This window comes from Schistocerca cancellata, chromosome 1, assembly GCF_023864275.1.
Source record: "Schistocerca cancellata isolate TAMUIC-IGC-003103 chromosome 1, iqSchCanc2.1, whole genome shotgun sequence".
NCBI lineage: Eukaryota > Metazoa > Arthropoda > Insecta > Orthoptera > Acrididae > Schistocerca > Schistocerca cancellata.
In genome coordinates this window covers 654588664-654608819 of record NC_064626.1, presented here as the reverse complement: position 1 = coordinate 654608819, position 20156 = coordinate 654588664, and the positions used below count along the sequence as shown (strand labels likewise).

Sequence of the window (20156 nt, the reverse complement as noted above, 5' to 3'; positions counted from 1 at the left end):
AACATTGTGCACATCAATTTCAAGGATTTGTTTGAGCAGCATGTGGTGGTTGATGGTCGAGTCATGTCCAATTTTCCGTACATAACCAAGCTGTCATCAACTGCCACTGATCATGCATTTTCCATTATTTTTGCCACTGAGGGATCCCCCAGGACCCTTGTGTCTGATAATAGTAAGCAACATGAGTTGTGGGAGTTTGTAGACTTTTGCATTCACAACAGTACTCAGCATATGACTACCATCACATTTCATCCCGCTTCTAACTCAGAGGTGGAGCGCTTTTTGCACACCTTCACGACTCAAATGAAGAAGCCATTACCTGCCTCTTCTCGCAATGATGCATTGTCGAGTTTTCTGGCTGCATACCAGGCAACACCGGTCAACAAGTGCAGCCTGGCAGAACATTTGCATGGGTTTTTGCGTGCGGTCACATGCCATGGAACATGCCAATCAGTTGTGCCTGTACCGTGTTGCAATATCACCACCGTTGTCTTCTGATCAGCCAGGCAGCAGGGTTGGACACAATGTGGTTCTTAGTGCAGGCCTCCCACTAGCAGCAGCATGCTTCCCCATTGCTGCCCCCTTAATGCCCTGCACTGTCCTCCTGTCACTTGCAGCCTCTGACCCCAGTGGGGCTCACACCTGCCCCTGCCGATGCTGGGCCCATGGATTCTGATCTGGACTCTTCCTCCTCTGGTTTGTCCCCCCCCCCCCCTTCCCCCACCAACAGAGCAACAGAGGTGGTCTTATCTTCATTGCTGCTGGTGGCCCCCAGATGCCTCAACCTCCATGCCCTTCCGGCAGAGCTGACAGCATCAGTGTCGCCTCCATTAGTCCTCACTCAATCTGCTGCCAGGTTCTTCAGCAGCCCCTCGGAATCTGTGCCAGAGGTCACGACCCAAGCCTGACTACTTGGGCCATACGTGGCCTTTTCAGTTGGGGGGGATTTAGTATCCCCACCATCGGACATCACAATGGAGGCAGATGAGCTGGCATGGGTAGCACAGCGGAATTGTGTGGAATGCTGCCACGGAGAATGCATGTGGCACATAGTATGGACAGATTTGCTGAAAGAGACGTTTGCCTGTGTACAGAAATAAGCCATGCGGGCCAGTGCTTATGCTATGTTCAACTACCCCAGGCCTCACTTTGCACTACACGCCGAATGTTCAGTCAACAGTCACCAGCGTAAGCCACATGTGGAGTTTATCCCCATTCATGTCTCTACAAGGTTTTGGACTTCGTGCTTCGCGAAGATTGACTCACATGGCGAGTTTCGATTTTCCTCTAATGGGGTTCTGTTCCTCAGTTATTTTCGAGCCACTGTTGGTTGGTGCATGAAGTGCTTAGGCCAACAGTGTAGTCCAGCAGCATTGCCATGGCTGCGCAGATACTCTGTGAAGAATCTTTTACTTACCCAAAACTTAGAGGCAGTTTAAAAGGCTTTTTTTTCCAAAATCACTTAACTTTTTTGAAATGACTAAAATCATTTTAGCAAAGTAATTGATATATATAAAATGTCAACTAATTTTTTAAAGAGGTGTTGTTAACTGCCTCTCAATTTGGGTTTTTTAAAAGATTCTGTGAAAGGATATAGGTAAAATGTTGGATTTATAATGTAGACACACTTCTGGTTTCTACATCACAAATACAACATTCTATTTCTGTGTTAGTATTACTGTATGCCAGATGAAAATCTAAAAACTGCTGAAAAGAAAATAAAGCTGATTGTGAGGATAAATGTTCGCAGTACATATTATCAGACACTGCCAGGAGGAGGCAATAATGATCTGCAAAAGGTACTGAGTTAATTATGAACAGACATTAGACTACAGACAAAACCTATGAAATGATTAACTGAGTAACATACAGATATTGAAGCATAGTGTAATGTTTATGGCAACAACAAAAGTAATCCAGGAAGGAAAGAACAGGTATTTTGAACTTTGCTGAAATACATCCAACAGTTCACAAAATATGATTCAGCAGTCACAAAATAAAAACTTGCATAATACAATATCTGTGGCAATTAGTTTGTGCATGTAAATACATTTATTAACTGTAGCTGACATACTAAATGTGAGGCTCACAAGTTTGCTTACCTCTTTGTCTTCTTATATAATCCATGATTTTGTGTTCACCTTCACCAGGAACATTAGCATCAGACAATATTACTTTAATGCCCTTCCAGCCTGGATTATTGTTAAGACGATCATGTATGTAGTAATGAAGGCATGTGGATAGTCTAGCCATAAATGGTGTGCCCTGAAAAGGAAGATTTGTTATGGGAGAGTGCTCGGTTGACTAAATGGCAGACACTTTTATTAACTATTTAGAACCTAAAAAAATTGAGAGATCACTTACTATTACAGATGATGCTATCATGCTCTTCAAAGTGAACAAAAGCGAAATAAATCAAATATTTAACAAAACAAGCACAATCTGCTCCAAGAGAAGACAATTTCAGTTTTTGTTACGAACAATGTTTATGTGATCTTTACCTTTGTGCATGAGTTCCACTTTTGCTAAAACATGAACCAGGCATTGAGGTGCCTACACTGTGGGAGATATGCGCTTCTTGTTCTTCGTGCACAGCTCTACACCCCGTGGTTGTCATGGTCTATGTGGCTTCATTTGCTGGCCGCAACCCCTCATTTGGCATTTGCCAACACACAGTTAACACATTGTACTAGTGTCAAATATTCATCATCACATCAACCCCTTCATGTATTTGCAAAGGTGTGTCACATCCAAGTGTTGCAAGTTTCCCTAAGTGAAATTCCCTGATATTTCCCTGATTTTCAGACAAGTTTTAGCACTTTCCCCTGACAAATTCTGAGATCTCAAGGGTAAGTAAAGACATATGTAGACAAACAAATTTAAGTGCAATGGCAAGGAAAGCATTTCTGAAGAAGAGAAATTTGTTAACATCGAGTATAGATTTAAGTGTCAGGAAGCTGTTTCTGAAAGTATTTGTATGGAGTGCAGACATGTATGGAAGTGAAACGTGGATGATAAATAGTTTAGACAAGAAGAGAATAGAAGCTTTCGAAATGTGGTGCTACAGAAGAATGCTAACGATTAGATGGGTAGATCATATAACTAATGAGGAGGTATTGAACAGAATTGAGGAGAAGAGAAATTTGTGGCACAACTTGACTAGAAGAAGGGATCGGTTGGTAGGACATGTTCTGAGGCATCACCAATTTAGTACTGGAGGGCAGCGTGGAGGGTAAAAATCGTAGAGGGAGACCAAGAGATGAATACACTAAGCAGATTCAGAAGGTTGCAGTAGGTACTGAGAGACGAAGAAGCTTGCACAGGATAGAGTAACATGGAGAACTGCATCAAACCAGTCTCTGGACTGAAGAGCACAACAACAACATAAAATTTTATCTTATTTATAAATCATGTTCTAAACTACATTTCCAGTACACTTCCATTTCTCTTTAAGCTCATAAGTTCTTATAATAACACTTTAGCTTTCTGTCGAAGCTTCTTTTATTGCTTTTCCAGCTGTGGACTCATTGAGGATCATCTCTTTTTATCATCCAGCAGTGGTCTCCTATCACATTGATGTTCCATCTTCCTTGATATCTTATTTCCATTTCTTTGATGTCTTAGTGGAATCTTTCGCCCTGCTCTTCACTTACATCACTAAGGTTTGCAAGGAAGTAGTCAAGATGTTAGTGGAGAAAATGAACTTTAATGCTTCTTGAAGTTGTCGAGCATGTCTGCGACCATTGTCTTGTAGTTTGTATCTCCTTTGTTTCCTAGGAAATCGGTAACAACTAATTTAAAAGATGTCCAGGCTGCCTTTTCTTTTGTTTCCATTTTGTCCACAAATTTGGGACCTGTTATTGGTTTTCTAATGTCTGGTCCAACAAAGATTCCTTCCTTTAGCTTTGCCTTGGATAAACCAGGAAACTGTCCACAAAGATATCTGAAACACTCCCTTTCGTTTGGTAATGCCTTAACAAATTGTTTCACCAGCCCCAACTTAATGTGAAGTGGTGGAAGTAACACCTTTTTTGGGATCCACAAGGCTTTTCCTCTCAACATTTTTAACCCTACTGTACGGTTTTTCTCAAGGGCCAAGCTTTCTTTCATGTAGTGTTGCTTTCTGCCTCTACTGTCCCATTCACAGAGAAAGCAAGAGAACTTTGTATAGCCACTTTGTTGACAAAGCAGCACTGAAATCACTTTTAAACCACCTCAGAGAAGCAATTTGTAGTACAATGCACCACCACTGTTCCACCAAATGCATAGCATTATCTTTGTGGATTCGCACAGATATTTTTATACAGAGTTGCTGCTTTGTTTGGGCTCAACCATTCCTTTTTTTTCCCTTATGTTAGCATAAAGACACATTTCTCACCACTAGCGACGATACAGGATAGGACTGGTCGGTGTCGTTCATGAGCCAATTGGTGACGAGCAAGCAGTCATGCACACATGGCAACCCTCTGATTTTTGCGATTTTGACTTAGAGGAAGCAGAACCCATACACCCAATTTTTAAACTAAGTAGGATTGGTTGAATGGTTGATGCGGGGAAAGCGACCAAACACCGAGGTCATCAGTCCCATCAGTTTGGGGAAGAATGGAGGAGGAAATTAAGCCTTGCCCTTTGGATTAGTGAAGGATGGGGAAGGAAGTCGGCTGTGTTCTTTCAAAGGAACCATCCCAGCATTTGCCTTAAGCAATTTAGAAAAAACACGGGAAACCTAAATCAGGATGGCCGGACCTGTGTTTGAACCGTCTTCCTCCCGCATGAGAGTCCAGTGTGCTAACCACTGCGCCACCTTGCTCAGTATTAGTTGAACTAAAAGGTGGCAGGAATATGTAGAATAGTTATTACAGGTAGAGCCACTTTGTTGACAAAGCAGCACTGAAATCACTTTTAAATCACCTCAGAGAAGCAATTTGTAGTACACTGCACCACCACTGTTCCACCAAATGCATAGCATTATCTTTGTGGATTCGCACAGATATTTTTATACAGAGTTGCTGCTTTGTTTGGGCTCAACCATTCCTTTTTTTTCCCTTATGTTAGCGTAAGTGGATGAAGATGGGATGCAGGATGCGATATCGCAAGATGAACTTCACACTGCACTGAAAGACCAAAGTTGAAACAACACTGGAATAGGCGATTTCCTCCAGAATTACTGATATACTGTAGTGCTGCCCAACTTCACCCATCAGAGGTGCTGGGCCATAACAAAGCACTGAAGACAGTGATGATTTGGAAACAATCATGGCTTATGACGACTTTATAATCAGTAACATTCCTGCAGTGGATAGGAGACTAAGAGACCCAATCAACAAGCATTTACAATACTATAGCAATAAAAGTTTTCTGGAAAAGAGGAAGTCGCAGATTGGTTTGAACAAATACGGTAAGTGTTACTACCCAAATAACAATCAACTGTAACTAAAAGAGTTGTAGTCAGCAAATTCACTGGCCACTTCACTTCAACAGTTTCCCCCTCAAAGCCAAACATCATTGTTTTTGAAACTTCCTGGCAGATTAAAACTGTGTGCCAGACCGAGACTCGAACTCGGGACCTTTGCCTTTCGCGGGCAAGTGGCCTACCATCTGAGCTACCCAAGACAGGTTCGCAGGAGAGCTTCTGCAAAGTTCGGAAGGTAGGAGACAAGATACTGGCAAAAGTATGCTGTGAGGAAGGGGCGTGAGTCGTGCTTGGGTAGCTCAGATCGTAGAGCACTTGCCCACGAAAGGCAAAGGTCCCAAGTTCGAGTCTCGGTCTGGCACACAGTTTTAACCTGCCAGGAAGTTTGATATCAGTGCGCACTCCACTGCAGAGCGAAAATCTCATACTGGAATCATTGTTTTTGTTTCCAAGGCTCTCATGTGTCCAGCCAGATGCGATCATTGGAAGTCCCACACTTCAATGATCGCATCTAGCTGGACACCCAATAGACCTGGAAACAACACATACGCCGGGAAAGCCTCCCATCACACATCATTGTTTTTGTTCTGTGTTGATATCTGAAACTTCCCTTGTGACGGATTGTGCTGTTGTGCCATTCACAATGACAGCTACAAGTAAATGTGTTAGTTAATTAGTTACACATTCCATAGAGCATTTTAACAATTCTATTATCGAAATATGGTATAAGTCAAGTTTACAGGATATGTACACATGTTTAGTGTTAACATAATTGAACACTTTTTTTTATCATGCAATTACTTTTTTTCACCCTACCAGGCTTTAGAAGGAAATTTGTTCACATAATAGAAGGACACTGATTTATACTAGAACAAAATATCAACAAAATTCCTAGTTTTGAAGATCATCAGTACCTGGTTTTAAGGTAAATAAATCTTGCAATATTGCTATGGTACTTGCACATGAAGTTCAGGCAAATCTTTATTGATCAGAAGAAGCCCACTAATCTGTGGTGCTTTAATGGAATAAAAAATAGAAGGACCAAAAGAATTCCTGGATGCAGACAGGAACTTTTATAGAATGGTGTGATAACTTGCAAGTTGAAATCATATAAATGTTTTGCTGTTGACTGAGAATACTCAAGTCATCCTTCAGAACTATATACTTAAAAGAGAAAATGGAAAGCTTTTTTTTTTCTTTTTTCTAACATTACTTCATTCCTCCAACTGATGGAAAAAAAATGTCATTGGGACATTCCAATATTATTAATGAAAAGCATTGCTTAGTACGGTATTAATCAGGGGCGAATATGAAAATAGTTCAGCAACTGTCCGAAGAAATAGTCTACAGATTGCTGTACATATGGCTGCAGAAGCCTGTGATACTATCAAGTACACTACATGAACAATAGCTTGGTATAAGCACCTTCCTTCTGAGGGATGTATCACTGCACATGAAGAGCATGAGTGTGCTCCCTGCCGCCGTTGGATAAGCAGCTGCCAGCAGCAAGTCATATACTCTTAGCTCACTTATTTGTTACATAGTTTAATTCTTAATTTCTTTGCGTGTTTTTGGGTACTTGCATTGTTTGATTCACAAATTTCGGGCGTATTATAGTATTTGAGAGTTGTAGCATCGCATTTTAGTACCTGAATAGTGTAAAATCGCATGGTCTCCTTCTGCCACCGAGCAGTGTGTCAGCAGTGCGCAAGAAGCAAGAAGTGGCTTATTTAGCGTTCATATAAATGTAGTAGTCAAGTTGAGAATTTGTTTGTGTGTTCTTAGTGCACTTGTTTAGTTAAATCCGTCAAATCAATGTGTAGTTTCGTAATTAGGAGGGGCAGATTTGCATTTTAGTATCTGTGACGTGTAAAGTCGCGTAGTCGTCTGTCATTTGTTTATTTCTTTCAAATTGTCTTTGTACGTTACTGACAGTACAGTTAGCCTTCTGCCGCCGAGCAGTGTGTCAGCAGTACGCAAGTAGTAGCATTACTGCATTTACTAGGCAATATTGTATTTTAATAACCATTTAAATTTTGTGTCGGATTGTTTGTACTCTCTGTAGATTAGTTCAGACATTCTTTGCACAACAGTATTATCATGGATAGGGCCTGCGACTGCTGTGTTCGGATGCGGGCTGAGTTGGCATTCCTTCGCTCCCAGCTTCAGGCAGTGTTGGGTTCGGTCACACAGCTTGAGGCTGTTGCCAATGGGCATCACTGTGAGGGTCTGGACAGGGGTTTGTCGGGGCCGGCCAGCTTGTCCCACGCATCCCCCGATTGGGATACGGCTGTGGCTGCCCAGTATACTGCCCACATTGAGGCTGACCCCTCACCCGTGGTAGAGTGGGAGGTCATCTCGAGGTGTGGCAGGGGGCGAAAGACATTCCAGAGAGCTGAACAGAAGGGCTCTACAGTTTGTCTGACGAACTGGTTTCAGGCTCTGTCTCCGGCTGATACTGATCTTCGGCCAGACATGGCTGCTTGTCCTGTTGCAGAGGTTGCCCTCAGTCTGCAAGATCTGGGCAGTCGCAGAGGGTGGGCTTACTGGTAGTTGGGAGCTCCAACGTCAGGCGCGTAATGGGGCCTCTTAGGGATATGACTGCAAGGGAGGGGAAGAAAACTAATGTGCACTCCGTGTGCATACCGGGGGGGGGGGGAGTCATTCCAGATGTGGAAAGGGTCCTTCTGGATGCCATGAAGGGTACAGGGTGCACCCATCTGCAGGTGGTCGCTCATGTCGGCACCAATGATGTGTGTCGCTATGGATCGGAGGAAATCCTCTCTGGCTTCCGGTGGCTGATTTGGTGAAGACTGCCAGTTTCGCTAGCGCGATGAAAGCAGAGCTCACCAACTGCAGCATCATCGACAGGACTGACTGCGGACCTTTGGTACAGAGCCAAGTGGGGGGTCTGAATCAGAGGCTGACACGGTTCTGCAACCATGTGTGCTGCAGATTCCTCAACTTGCGCCATAGGGTGGTGGGGTTTTGGGTTCTGCTGGATAGGTCAGGAGTCCCCTACACACAGCAGGCGGCTACACGGGTAGCAGGGGTTGTGTGGCGTGGACTGTGCGGTTTTTTAGGTTAGACGGCCTTGGGCAAGTACAGAAAGGGCAACAGCCTCAAAGGGCACGGGGCAAAGTCAGAACATGCATCGACCAAGCAGCCATCAGTATTTTAATTGTAAACTGTCGAAGCTGCATTGGTAAAGTACCGGAACTTCAAGCGCTGATAGAAAGCACCGAAGCTGAAATCGTTATAGGTATGGAAAGCTGGATGAAGCCAGAGATAAATTCTGCCGAAATTTTTACAAAGGCACAGACGGTGTTTAGGAAGGATAGATTGCATGCAACCAGTGGTGGCACGTTTGTCGCTGTTAGTAGTAGTTTATCCTGTAGTGAAATAGAAGTGGATAGTTCCTGTGAATTATTATGGGTGGAGATTATACTCAACAACCGAGCTAGGTTGATAATTGGCTCCTTTTACCGACCACCCGACTCAGCAGCATTAGTGGCAGAACAACTGAGAGAAAATCTGGAATACATTTCACATAAATTTCCTCAGCATGTTATAGTCTTAGGTGGAGATTTCAATTTACCAGATATAGTCTGGGGCACTCAGATGTTTAGGACGGTTGGTAGGGACAGAACATCGAGTGACATTATACTGAGTGCACTATCCAAAAATTACCTCAAGCAATTAAACAGAGAACCGACTCGTGGAGATAACATCTTGGACCTACTGATAACAAACAGACCCGAACTTTTCGACTCTGTAAATGCAGAACAGGGAATCAGTGACCATAATGCCATTACAGCATCCCTGAATATAGAAGTAAATAGGAATGTAAAAAAAGGGATGAAGGTTTATCTGTTTAGCATGAGTAATAGGAGGCAGATTTCCGACTACCTAACAGATCAAAATGAAAATGTCTGTTTCGACACTGACAATGATGAGTGTTTATGGAAAAAGTTCAAGGCAATCGTAAAATGTGTTTTAGACATGTACGTCCGAGTAAAACTGTGACGGACGGGAAAAACCCACCGTGGTTCAACAACAATGTTAGGAAACTACTGCAAAAGCAAAGAGAGCTCACTGCAAGTTTAAACGCAGCCAAAACCTCTCAGACAAACAGAAGCTAAACGATGTCAAAGTTAGCGTAAGGAGGGCTATGCGTGAAGTGTTCAGTGAATTCGAAAGTAAAATTCTATGTACCGACTTGACAGAAATCCTAGAAAGTTCAGGTCTTACGTTAAATCAGTAAGTGGATCCAAACAGCATATCCAGACACTCTGGGATGATGATGGCATTAACAGAGGACGACACGCGTAAAGCTGAAATACTAAACACCTTTTTCCAAAGCTGTTTCACAGAGGAAGACTGCACTGCAGTTCGTTCTCTAAATCGTCGCACGAACGAAAAAATGGCTGAGATCAAAATAAGTGTCCAGGGAATAGAAAAGCAACTGCAATCACTCAACAGAGGAAACTCCACTGAACCTGATGGGATACCAATTCGGTTCTACACAGAGTATGCGAAAGAACTTGGCCCCCCTTCTAACAGCCGTGTACCGCTAGTCTCTAGAGGAACGGAAGGTTCCAAATGATTGGAAAAGAGCACCGGTAATCCCAGTTTTCAAGAAGGGTCGTCGAGCAGATGCGCAAAACTATAGGCCTATATCTCTGACATCGATCTGTTGTAGAATTTTAGAACATGTTTTTTGCTCGCGTATCATATCATTTCTGGAAACCCAGAATCTACTCTGTAGGAATCAACATGGATTCCGGCAACAGCGATCGTGTGAGACCCAACTCGCTTTATTTGTTCACGAGACCCAGAAAATATTAGATACAGACTCCCAGGTAGATGCCATTTTCCTTGACTTCCGGAAGGCATTCAATACAGTTCCGCACTGTCGCCTGATAAACAAAGTAAGAGCCTACGGAATATCAGACCAGCTGTGTGGCTGGCCAGAGTTTTTAGCAAACAGAATACAGCATGTTGTTATCAATGGAGAGACGTCTACAGACGTTAAAGTAACCTCTGGCGTGCCACAGGGGAGTATTATGGGACCATTGCTTTTCATAATATATATAAATGACCTAGTAGATAGTGTCGGAAGTTACATGCGGCTTTTCGCGGATGACGCTGTAGTATACAGAGAAGTTGCAGCATTAGAAAATTGCAGGAAGATCTGCAGCGGGTAGGCACTTGGTGCAGGGAGTGGCAACTGACCCTTAACATAGACAAATGTAATGTATTGCGAAGACATAGAAAGAAGGATCCTTTATTGTATGATTATACGATAGTGAAGCAAACACTGGTAGCAGTTACTTCTGTAAAATATCTGGGAGTATGCGTGCTGAACGATTTGAAGTGGAATGATCATAAAAAATTAATTGTTGGTAAGGCGGGTACCAGGTTGAGATTCATTGGGAGAGTCCTTAGAAAATATAGTCCATCAACAAAGGAGGTGGCTTACAAAACACTCGTTCAACCTATACTTGAGTATTGCTCATCAGTGTGGGATCCGTACCAGATCGGGTTGACGGAGGAGATAGAGAAGATCCAAAGAAGAGCGGCGCGTTTCGTCACAGGGTTATTTGGTAACCGTGATAGCGTTACGGAGATGGTTAGCAAACTCAAGTGGCAGACTCTGCAAGAGAGGCACTCTGCATCGCGGTGTAGCTTGCTCGTCAGGTTTCGAGAGGGTGTGTTTCTGGATGAGGAATCCAATATATTGCTTCCCCCTACTTACACCTCCCGAGGAGATCACGAATGTAAAATTAGAGAAATTCGAGAGTGCACGGAGGCTTTCCGGCAGTCGTTCTTCCCGCAAACCATACGCGACTGGAACAGAAAAGGGAGGTAATGACAGTGGCACGTAAAGTGCCCTCCGCCACACACCGTTGGGTGGCTTGCAAAGTATAAATGTTGATTTAGAAGAGCTACAAAACAGCCAATCTATATCTGAGCTGACTAAATTCATTACAGAATCTTCAGCAGAATGTGATCCAGAAAATATTCACCAGTGGTTCAAATATTATGATGATTATGAAACAGCCAATCTGTATCTGAGCTGACTAAATTCATTAAATAATCTTCGGCAGAATGCGATCAAGAAAATATTCACGAGTGGCTCAAATGTGATGATGATTATGATGGTGACCTTGGCCATTAAGTATTGTCACATGATGAAATAACTGCTAGTGTAATCAACTGTCAAAATCCTAGAAATGATGAGGAGGAGCATAAAAACAATAAATGTGCTGAAAAACGACCATATTGAAGAGACAGCTATATGATGCTGTCCTAATGTTGTGTTTAAAATGTCTACTAGATTTAGAAAGAAAAAAAAATGATGAAAATAGACTGTAGACCAACTTTACTGGCCTTTTACAACTTTTCAAACTTAGCTATGTAGTCAGTTCTTTTGTAATTTGCAAGATGTGTGACACAAAATATATATGTACAGTTGTGTGTGCAACTCAGTGCGAGTCTGATTCATATTCCTATGAACACTGGTACAACACAATTTCATAAAAGACTAATTATTGGCAAAATCAGTTATCAAAACCCTATTACACATAACTGATGATCTACTGTACTGGCAATACAAAGTTGAAATTTCAATAGAGCTCAATTTACTTACGAAAGCAGTGTGGATTTATTATTGTTTGACTATTAGAAATGGAGAGGAAACAGGAATCCATCATTGCCTCCAGAAATTGCAAAATGCAGAACGCTAAAACAGCAGTCAATATAATGGCCAAGTATTTTAACTCCTACAGAAGAACTGATAGCAATGCTCTCAGTGTATCATGGAGGCAAGGAATTTACATGAGACTTTCATCTCATCAGAATTTTAAAAATGACCATGGTCATAAGTTAGAGCTGATTTATTCAAGTAAACCAACAAATGGAATTTATTAACAACTGATTCCTGTTCTAATCCAGAATTTGGGCTGCTGTAATTTAACACATGTCCAACATTGTCAAATATTTTAAGTTTACATTTCCACATTGTCATAAACCACCAGCCGAAGTGGTGAGTTACAATACGACTCATTTTAGACCATTACTTGCACAGCTTTTGAAAGAATGCTCATTCAATCTTAAAAACAACTTGACCAAAATTTTTGAAAAGCAATGTTTTTTATCAAAGCTGGGATAAAAGTAACTGAGTCTTAAAAATATTGATAACTACACAATTTTACAAAGCAACTTTGCCTCCCACAGGTACTTTCAATGGGAAAACTGGTACAGGAATCAGCTGGAACCAAAAGTGCCAGACACAAAAAACTTCTTATACATGAGAAAAAATAGATTAGGCAAAAAATATTATTATGAAACAAGTTATCAGCCGAGAGCTCTTCCACTGTTAAGAAAGAGACAAAATATGTATCACGAACATATGCAGATATAGATGTTAAGAAAAAAAAAGCAGTTCGCCACATTATTATGTCATTGAAACAGATGATGCTGAGGTTGAAGATGGGTTCTTAGGAAAGGAGTTTACATCACTGAACAAAGAACATAAAAAAACTCTAGAACAGATCCAACAGCCAACTGTTAAGACAACCCCAAGCAAATGAGAAACAGCAAAACATACTATAGGATACTCAGTAAGCATGTAAAACATTTCATAAAACTATGAATAAATACATTTGTCTGAAAGCAAATGTTATTGTAACATAAATGCAGAGCTCTAAAGCCTAGACACCGTTTCACAGGAAGGTATATTCAGAATCAAAGAAAGCTTACTGAGGAAGCTGATAAAATGGAAAAAGCTAACTAGCACATCTGATGGGTGAAGTTGGACAGTACTACTGATCCGGCTAAGCTTCTTCAGGAACTGACGAAACAAGAATAGCAGAACGAATGAAGTCACTAGCATACAATGATGGTACCCAACTGCTACAATGTTATCTCCTTGGGGGTGAGGATGCTGCTGTTGGAGTAATACTGGTGAGAAGACTCCCAAAAATAACCCCCCCCCCCCCCCAATCAGACCATCATTCTCAGACATTTTCCAATGCTTGTCAGTGTTCTCTGTACATGATCGTATCAAGGTGTGTATGTGATACTGACCACTGCCATCTTCATCAGGTACTGAGTTCGAGGTGGAGACCACTGCAGTGCCATATAAGGTATCCAGTCACCTACCAAGGACCTTGTCTCCAGTAGGAGCAGGCAACTGCCTGAGCTGGAGACCATAAGCAGGCGACTTGATGCTGAATCACCTGCTGAGTGACTACCACCTGCTTGTGGCCACTTCCCTAGTAATATGCACATTTGAGTCTGGGCTGGGAGTGGCCTGGTCGCTATGTTACTGAAGACAGATTTCTGAAGGCTTGTATCGTTGCTGATCACAGCCCAGTGTCGGCATACCCTTCGACTATGTCTGAGCTGAATATTACAATTTTAACACCACTTATCCGGGTGTGGTACGCGGTGACCATGAGTGAGTCAGGCTGCTAAGAGCTGTGCTTCGGGGGCAGCTTCACTGACGCTACTGCCTGTCGCCCCTGGCACATGCTGTACTCACTCGTGAGCTGGTAGTTGCTGACTACAGCACTTGGCACCCAGGGTATCACCAATTTCATCAAGGGACAACAACGCCCTGCATGTTGTAATCTCCTACCTGCACTAAAATGAATAAAGAGCTTTTGTAAAGAGGGATGTTTCATTAATGGCCCGCCCAAATCCAATCGCATGTCCCCCCCCCCCCCCCCCCCCATGTCCCGGCGAGGAAGTAGCACCTTTTTCCTGACCTGTGAATGGCAGCGTCCTCTGCTGCTCTGTGGTCACATCCTGACCCAAACATTATTTGCACATAAACAACAAGAGGCTGAAATTTAATCCATTATCTTCTTCACTGCTGTCACAAATATTTGACAGTTTTTTTTTAACGTGTCATGAATTACAATGTTGTGGTGAGGCTAGGACATAACACAAGAGCTTAAATTTCCACAAGTGAAATGAGCAGCAATTAAATTTATAATTGTGACTGTCACAAATGTTTGATTTTTTGCCAAATATCTTACAGGTTATGAGGTGTGGTTAGTTTGAGGCCTACTAGTATTGCTTGACTTAAATCAATAGTTTTGACTCTCCAAATCTTTGCCTGTTTCTTTCAAACGCATTTTGATTTCAGAGCCTATAGTATGCTGACTGGAGAATGTAACACTATTCCTTCAACCTTTACTTTGAACTATATTGTCTGTCTGCTTCTCTCTCACTGACTGCATAGAACCAGCAGCTGACACACCTCTTTTCATTCCCTTTATAGTTTATGGCAAGCACTGGCAACACTGCTGCATGAGACACACAAATACACCACTGGGCCTGATCTAGACTCTTAGCAGTGATTAAAGTAGTTGGAATAGACTGGAATAAAACATCCTAAATTTACTTAATCATTATTGAACATTTATTCATTATTCTGAAGCACTGCACAATGACAGTGACATTTAGTGGTGTTAGAGCTGTTACTAGTTGCACACAACACAGCAAATCAGCAAGGCAAACATTCCTTCTTCGGCAAGGCACAAACATATGCCTTCTTCAAAGAATATGCACCACCTGGAGATGTTGCTACTGTTGATACAGTCTTCTCTATAAATATCTGACATATCCAGGGGCAGCTCACTTGGGATTTGCCCTTATACTCAGAATAAATAAACCACATCTTTCTGTTGTTCAAAGGTGACAATAACAAGTGCAACATGTTTATTCAGTAGTTCACATTTCTGTTCTAACGTCCAGACGCCTTTACACATGGCAACTGTTGCATGACACCCTTTCTATAAAAGCTAAATGTTCCAGCCACAACAATGTTGCACAAAATAATTGCTGTGTTTCTCTTAGTGATCCAATTTCATATGACATTATTCTGCAGCCAGGGGAAATCATACTTTTCCTCACACAACTGCGGAAGAGAATGGTTTAATTTTTCATCTAAACTGTGAATTCTCTTCGCATAAACCTAACAGTAAGCAAATATTCTTGAGCTTTAGATTAACAGTAATGCACCTTTTTCCCAAAAGCATAAGCCTGAACATTAGAAATAAATACATTACAACATGAAAAACACATTTGCAAAGTGACTTACAGGAGTAATGCAGTTGCTGTCAAAGTGGCTCTCCTTTGGTTTCTCTGGTGGCAGGAAACAACCCTTTGCTGCCAATTCTGATCGAATACGAGCCATTTCTTGAACTTTCTCAACACTTTCCTTAGAAGCTCTGAAACGCCGTGACCGTTGCTGATTCATTTTAGCCCGGGGTGCCTGAAATTTAAATTGCATGGAAACTACTTAGTAACAGATGATTACAAGGTTAGCAATAAAATTCCTAAGACTTAGAAAAACAACAGTACAAAAACCTTTGCATAAAAACATGAATATCAACTGCACTGCTTCCAAAACATTAAAGTATATTATCAGAATACCATGAGTGCAAAAAAATCCAGATTAGCTGTCAAGTTGTCTCAAAGGACTGCAACAGCTAATTCTCTTGTTTTGGGAACTATTTTCTTAATTTTCAGATATTCAACATTATTCTTACTACAGTTTCAGTAACTTTGTTTCCCATCTTAAGATTTGGGATTGACGGCATTATGAGCATTTCCTTTCAGCCCTGTGCTGAAGGAGACTATAAAATGAGTGTTAGGAATGAATACTCTAAGATAACAGTTGAGAGAAATCCGACAATACATCAATCCCAAAAGGCAACTGGCGAATATAGCGCAAGACCATTAATCTTATGACCACTGAATCTTTCCCTACTTTGTATCCACTATTTTCAAAACAATGATGTTACATATTTTGTATTTACTATGATAACTACAGTTTTCAGACAAATTTGTCACTAACAAATGCGTCCATTAACAATCACTGGGTACCAATTTTTGAAAGACATATGGCATAGTAGGAAAGATACAAATAATGATAAAGTAGAAAATATGCCACTATAATTAACCAAATAATGAAAATAGCATTCTGATGTCAGATAACAGCAACACAAATAAGAAAATATAATGTGTTAACAAATTTTTATACTTATAAAATAGAAAGAAACATTCCACATGGGAAAAGTATATTAAAAACAAAGATTCCATGACTTACCAAACGGGAAAGCGCTGGTAGATAGGCACAATAAAAAACACACAAACACACACACAAAATTTCGAGCTTTCGCAACCCCCGGTTGCTTCGTCAGGAAAGAGGGAATGAGAGGGAAAGATGAAAGGATGTGGATTTTAAGGGAGAGAGTAAGGAGTCATTCCAATCCTGGGAGTGGAAAGACTTACCTTAGGGGGAAAAAAGGACAGGTATACACTCGCACACATACACATATCCATCCACACATGTACAATATGTGTGGATGGATATGTGTGTGTGTGCGAGTGTATTTCCCCCTAAGGTAAGTCTTTCCGCTCCCGGGATTGGAATGACTCCTTACCCTCTCCCTTAAAACCCACATCCTTTCATCTTTCCCTCTCCTTCCCTCTTTCCTGATGAGGCAACCGGGGGTTGCGAAAGCTTGAAATTTTGTGTGTGTGTTTGTGTGTTTTTTATTGTGCCTATCTACCAGCGCTTTCCCGTTTGGTAAATCATGGAATCTTTGTTTTTAATATAATTTTTATACTTAAATAGATATGAACCTACTGCTATGTATCATCATGGCACATATGACAATAACATTCTCTAAATTTAACCTCGTGTCACTTCTTCCGTTTGCTAACTTCAAAAATTGACTTTAAAGGAAAGAAATCTTTGTTAAATTAAGCATTTACTTCCTCTCCGGGGGGCACCACATTGGCGAAGCACTGTCCGTGCGGTTAGAGAGGCTTGCGTATTCGTGTGAAGCTGAGGGCAATGCCGAAGGTAGAGGACCTACCGCCGGAAAGGCCTTAGCTGACGGATCAGACTAAGAGTGTCCCATAACATCCTGCCTTCCTTATCCACTCCTAGTCATTACCTACTTCCCTTCCCCAACCCAAGGTGTGATGCAATCTGTTCCAAGGGGTGCGTGGCAGATGGGAAGATGTGTCACAAATGGAGCCTCAGGGATACTAGGCGAGTAAGTAGCCTTACACTGCACAGGGTTTACGTGGTGTGGACCATGTTGTGCCCCAAATCTTTTGGGACCAAGATGGATACGACAAACGAAAATAAATTGAAACAAATTGAGGGGTAAACTGAGACCTCAGACACCCAAACATCGGGGTCAGGGCCGATGGAATGCACTCCCACTACTGAACCAGGGTCTAAACCTGAGTAAGAAGTGGGAACTGTAACTGAGAAGTTGGACCAGATCAACATTAAAGCCTTGTCTGGGGCCCAGAGGAGGAAACTTCTCAGGGAACAGAAACAAAATGAAGGAAAAGAATGGCTTCCCAAACATAAGTGGGGGGAATTAAAAGGGCTCAAGCTCAAGACCTCCAAGAAAAACTGTCTCAGTTTGAAGGGGATAAGTAGACCCCCACAACATCAAATACAGGTAACAAGATGATAAGGGAGGAATCAAGACTCCCTCCTCTCTGGATAAGCGAGCCCTGAAAAAGCCGAGGCAAGAAATAGTGAAAGAGACCTATAGTACGGCAGTCTCGGTTTTTAAGATGGCAGTTATCCAGGAAGGCTACCCACTGGTAGGCATCACCTCGCAGCAGGAGGAGCTCATACAGATGGCCATCTTTGAGAAGATTGGGTGGGGGTGGGGGTGGGGGGTGGGATGGAGGGGGGGGGGGGGTAGCGCTGGTCCAGGACCCAATTTCAGGAGGCTCTATCAAGATTGCAGTGACCTCATTTTTGTCTGTGAGGGGGTGCATACGGTGGAATGGCTCAAGGACAAAGTGACCATAATATCCCCGTGGGAGATGTGAAGCTGCTGGTCAAGACGGCAGCTGAGCTGCTTAAGACGGCAAAGGTATCAATATAGGTACCAACGATCCTTAAGGATGTCTCTCCAAAGACTTTGTTCGAGAAAATAGGGGTCCAGAACACAAAAGTCTCGACAGAGGACTGGAGAGTAATCAACCTGAAGGCTGTACTGGAAGGACGAACCCTGGTGGTGGAGGTCGGAGAGAAGTCCCTGAAGGCGATGCGAGAGCAAGATCTGAAATTGTTTTTAGGGTTCTCACATGTCAGCTTCAGGGTAATCATAGATCTCAAAGTCAATTATGGCAGCAAGAGGGAGATGGGAGGTGCTGCAGATTAATCTGCAGCACAGTAAAGGTGTCACTGCTGACCTGAGCCATTGCCTGGGGAGACAGGAAGTGGACGTGGCCCTGATACAAGAACACTACGTATATAAAGGGGGTGTATCAGGGCTCGGTGGCACTGGATGTAAGCTGATTTAGACTAGAAGTCTAAGAAACTCAATAACATGCATCTATGTGAAAAATGGAATTTCTTTCATGCCAATGATGGATTTCTGCTCCAGGGACCTGGTGACTATCAGAATGCAGCAACGTGAGGAAAATATCACGAGAGAAATAGTTTTGGCCTCAGCATACCTTCCTTAAGAAGACAGCTCTCTTCCTCCTTTGGAGGTGAGGAGACTGACAGAAGCTTGCCATCAGCAAGGCAACCAACTGTTGGTTGGATGTGATGCCAATGCTCACAGCCTAGTGTGGGGCAGCAAGGACACCAACAGTAGAGGTGAGTACCTTCTTGAATTTCTCTTGTCTAACAACTTGGAGGTCTTTAACAGAAGTCATGAACCTACATTCAGGAATAGCAGAAGGGAAGAAGTAAATGACTTAACCTCTAGTTCCATGATGATGGGCAGCTATGACAAACAATGGCACATGGCGTTACAACCATACTCATCGGACCACATGTATATTAAAGTCAAGGTTGACATGGGAATCAGACATACCACAGTCCAAAGGAATCCCAAGAAAACAGACTGAGAGACATATAGGAGGGACCTTGACTTAAGCTTATCGGAAATTAAAACCTCGATGAGGAATCCAGTAGAGTTTGAGGGAGTAGCAGAGGCTGTCACCTCTGCCACAGTGACGTCATACCAGGACAGCTGCGCAAGCACCAAGAAGTGCACAAACAGGAGTGTGCCAAAGGTGGAACAATAACTTGGAAATGCAAAGAAAACAGGTACGAAGACTGTTTAACCTTGCAAGACGTAAAGGACTATGGGCACAATATCATGAGGCCCTTGTCAACTGCAACCTTGCAATTAGACAAGCAAAGAAGGCATTCTGGAAGGCATCCTGTGAGGAAGTGGAGGCACAGCTGCTCAAGCCAGACTTCACAAAATCCTCACTAGAGTGCCAAATAGGTATGTTGATGAAGGAGGATGGGGAATACACTAAGGCAACACACGAGATGCTTGAACTGCTCCTCAAAATTAACTTTCCTCAATATGCTCTGGCAGGTAACACACACCAGAATGTGATCTCTGAAAGACAATGGTTCTCAGGCACTGAGAGAGAGGACTGGGAATCGGCCAAAGAGTGTGTCGCCTTCAATAAAATCCAATGGGTGGTGGGAACATTCCAACTGTTCAAGTCGCCTGGCCCAGATGGAATCTTTCCACCTCTCCTGCAACAGGCAGGAGAGAATCTCATAAGAGGCCTATGCAGGTTATTCAGGGTTAGCCTAGTAGTAGAAATCATTCCCAATGCCTGTAGGGCAGTGAAGGATGTTTTTATTCCAAAGCCAGAGAGAATTGATCATACCAAGGCCAAGGATATGAGACCAATCATTCTGTCCTCCTCC

General features: G+C 42.4%; 1 protein-coding gene across 1 annotated transcript in view; it reads right to left on the bottom strand.

Moving 5' to 3' along the window:
- LOC126183608 (5'-3' exoribonuclease 2 homolog) overlaps positions 1-20156 on the bottom strand; it is a 449636-nt gene that overhangs the window by 418087 nt on the left and 11393 nt on the right. The window contains exons 4-5 of the mRNA XM_049925723.1: positions 15528-15701; positions 2103-2265 (exon numbers count right to left, since the gene is read on the bottom strand). Coding sequence (XP_049781680.1) covers positions 2103-2265; positions 15528-15701 — 337 coding nt within the window. The remainder of the gene's footprint in view (positions 1-2102; positions 2266-15527; positions 15702-20156) is intronic.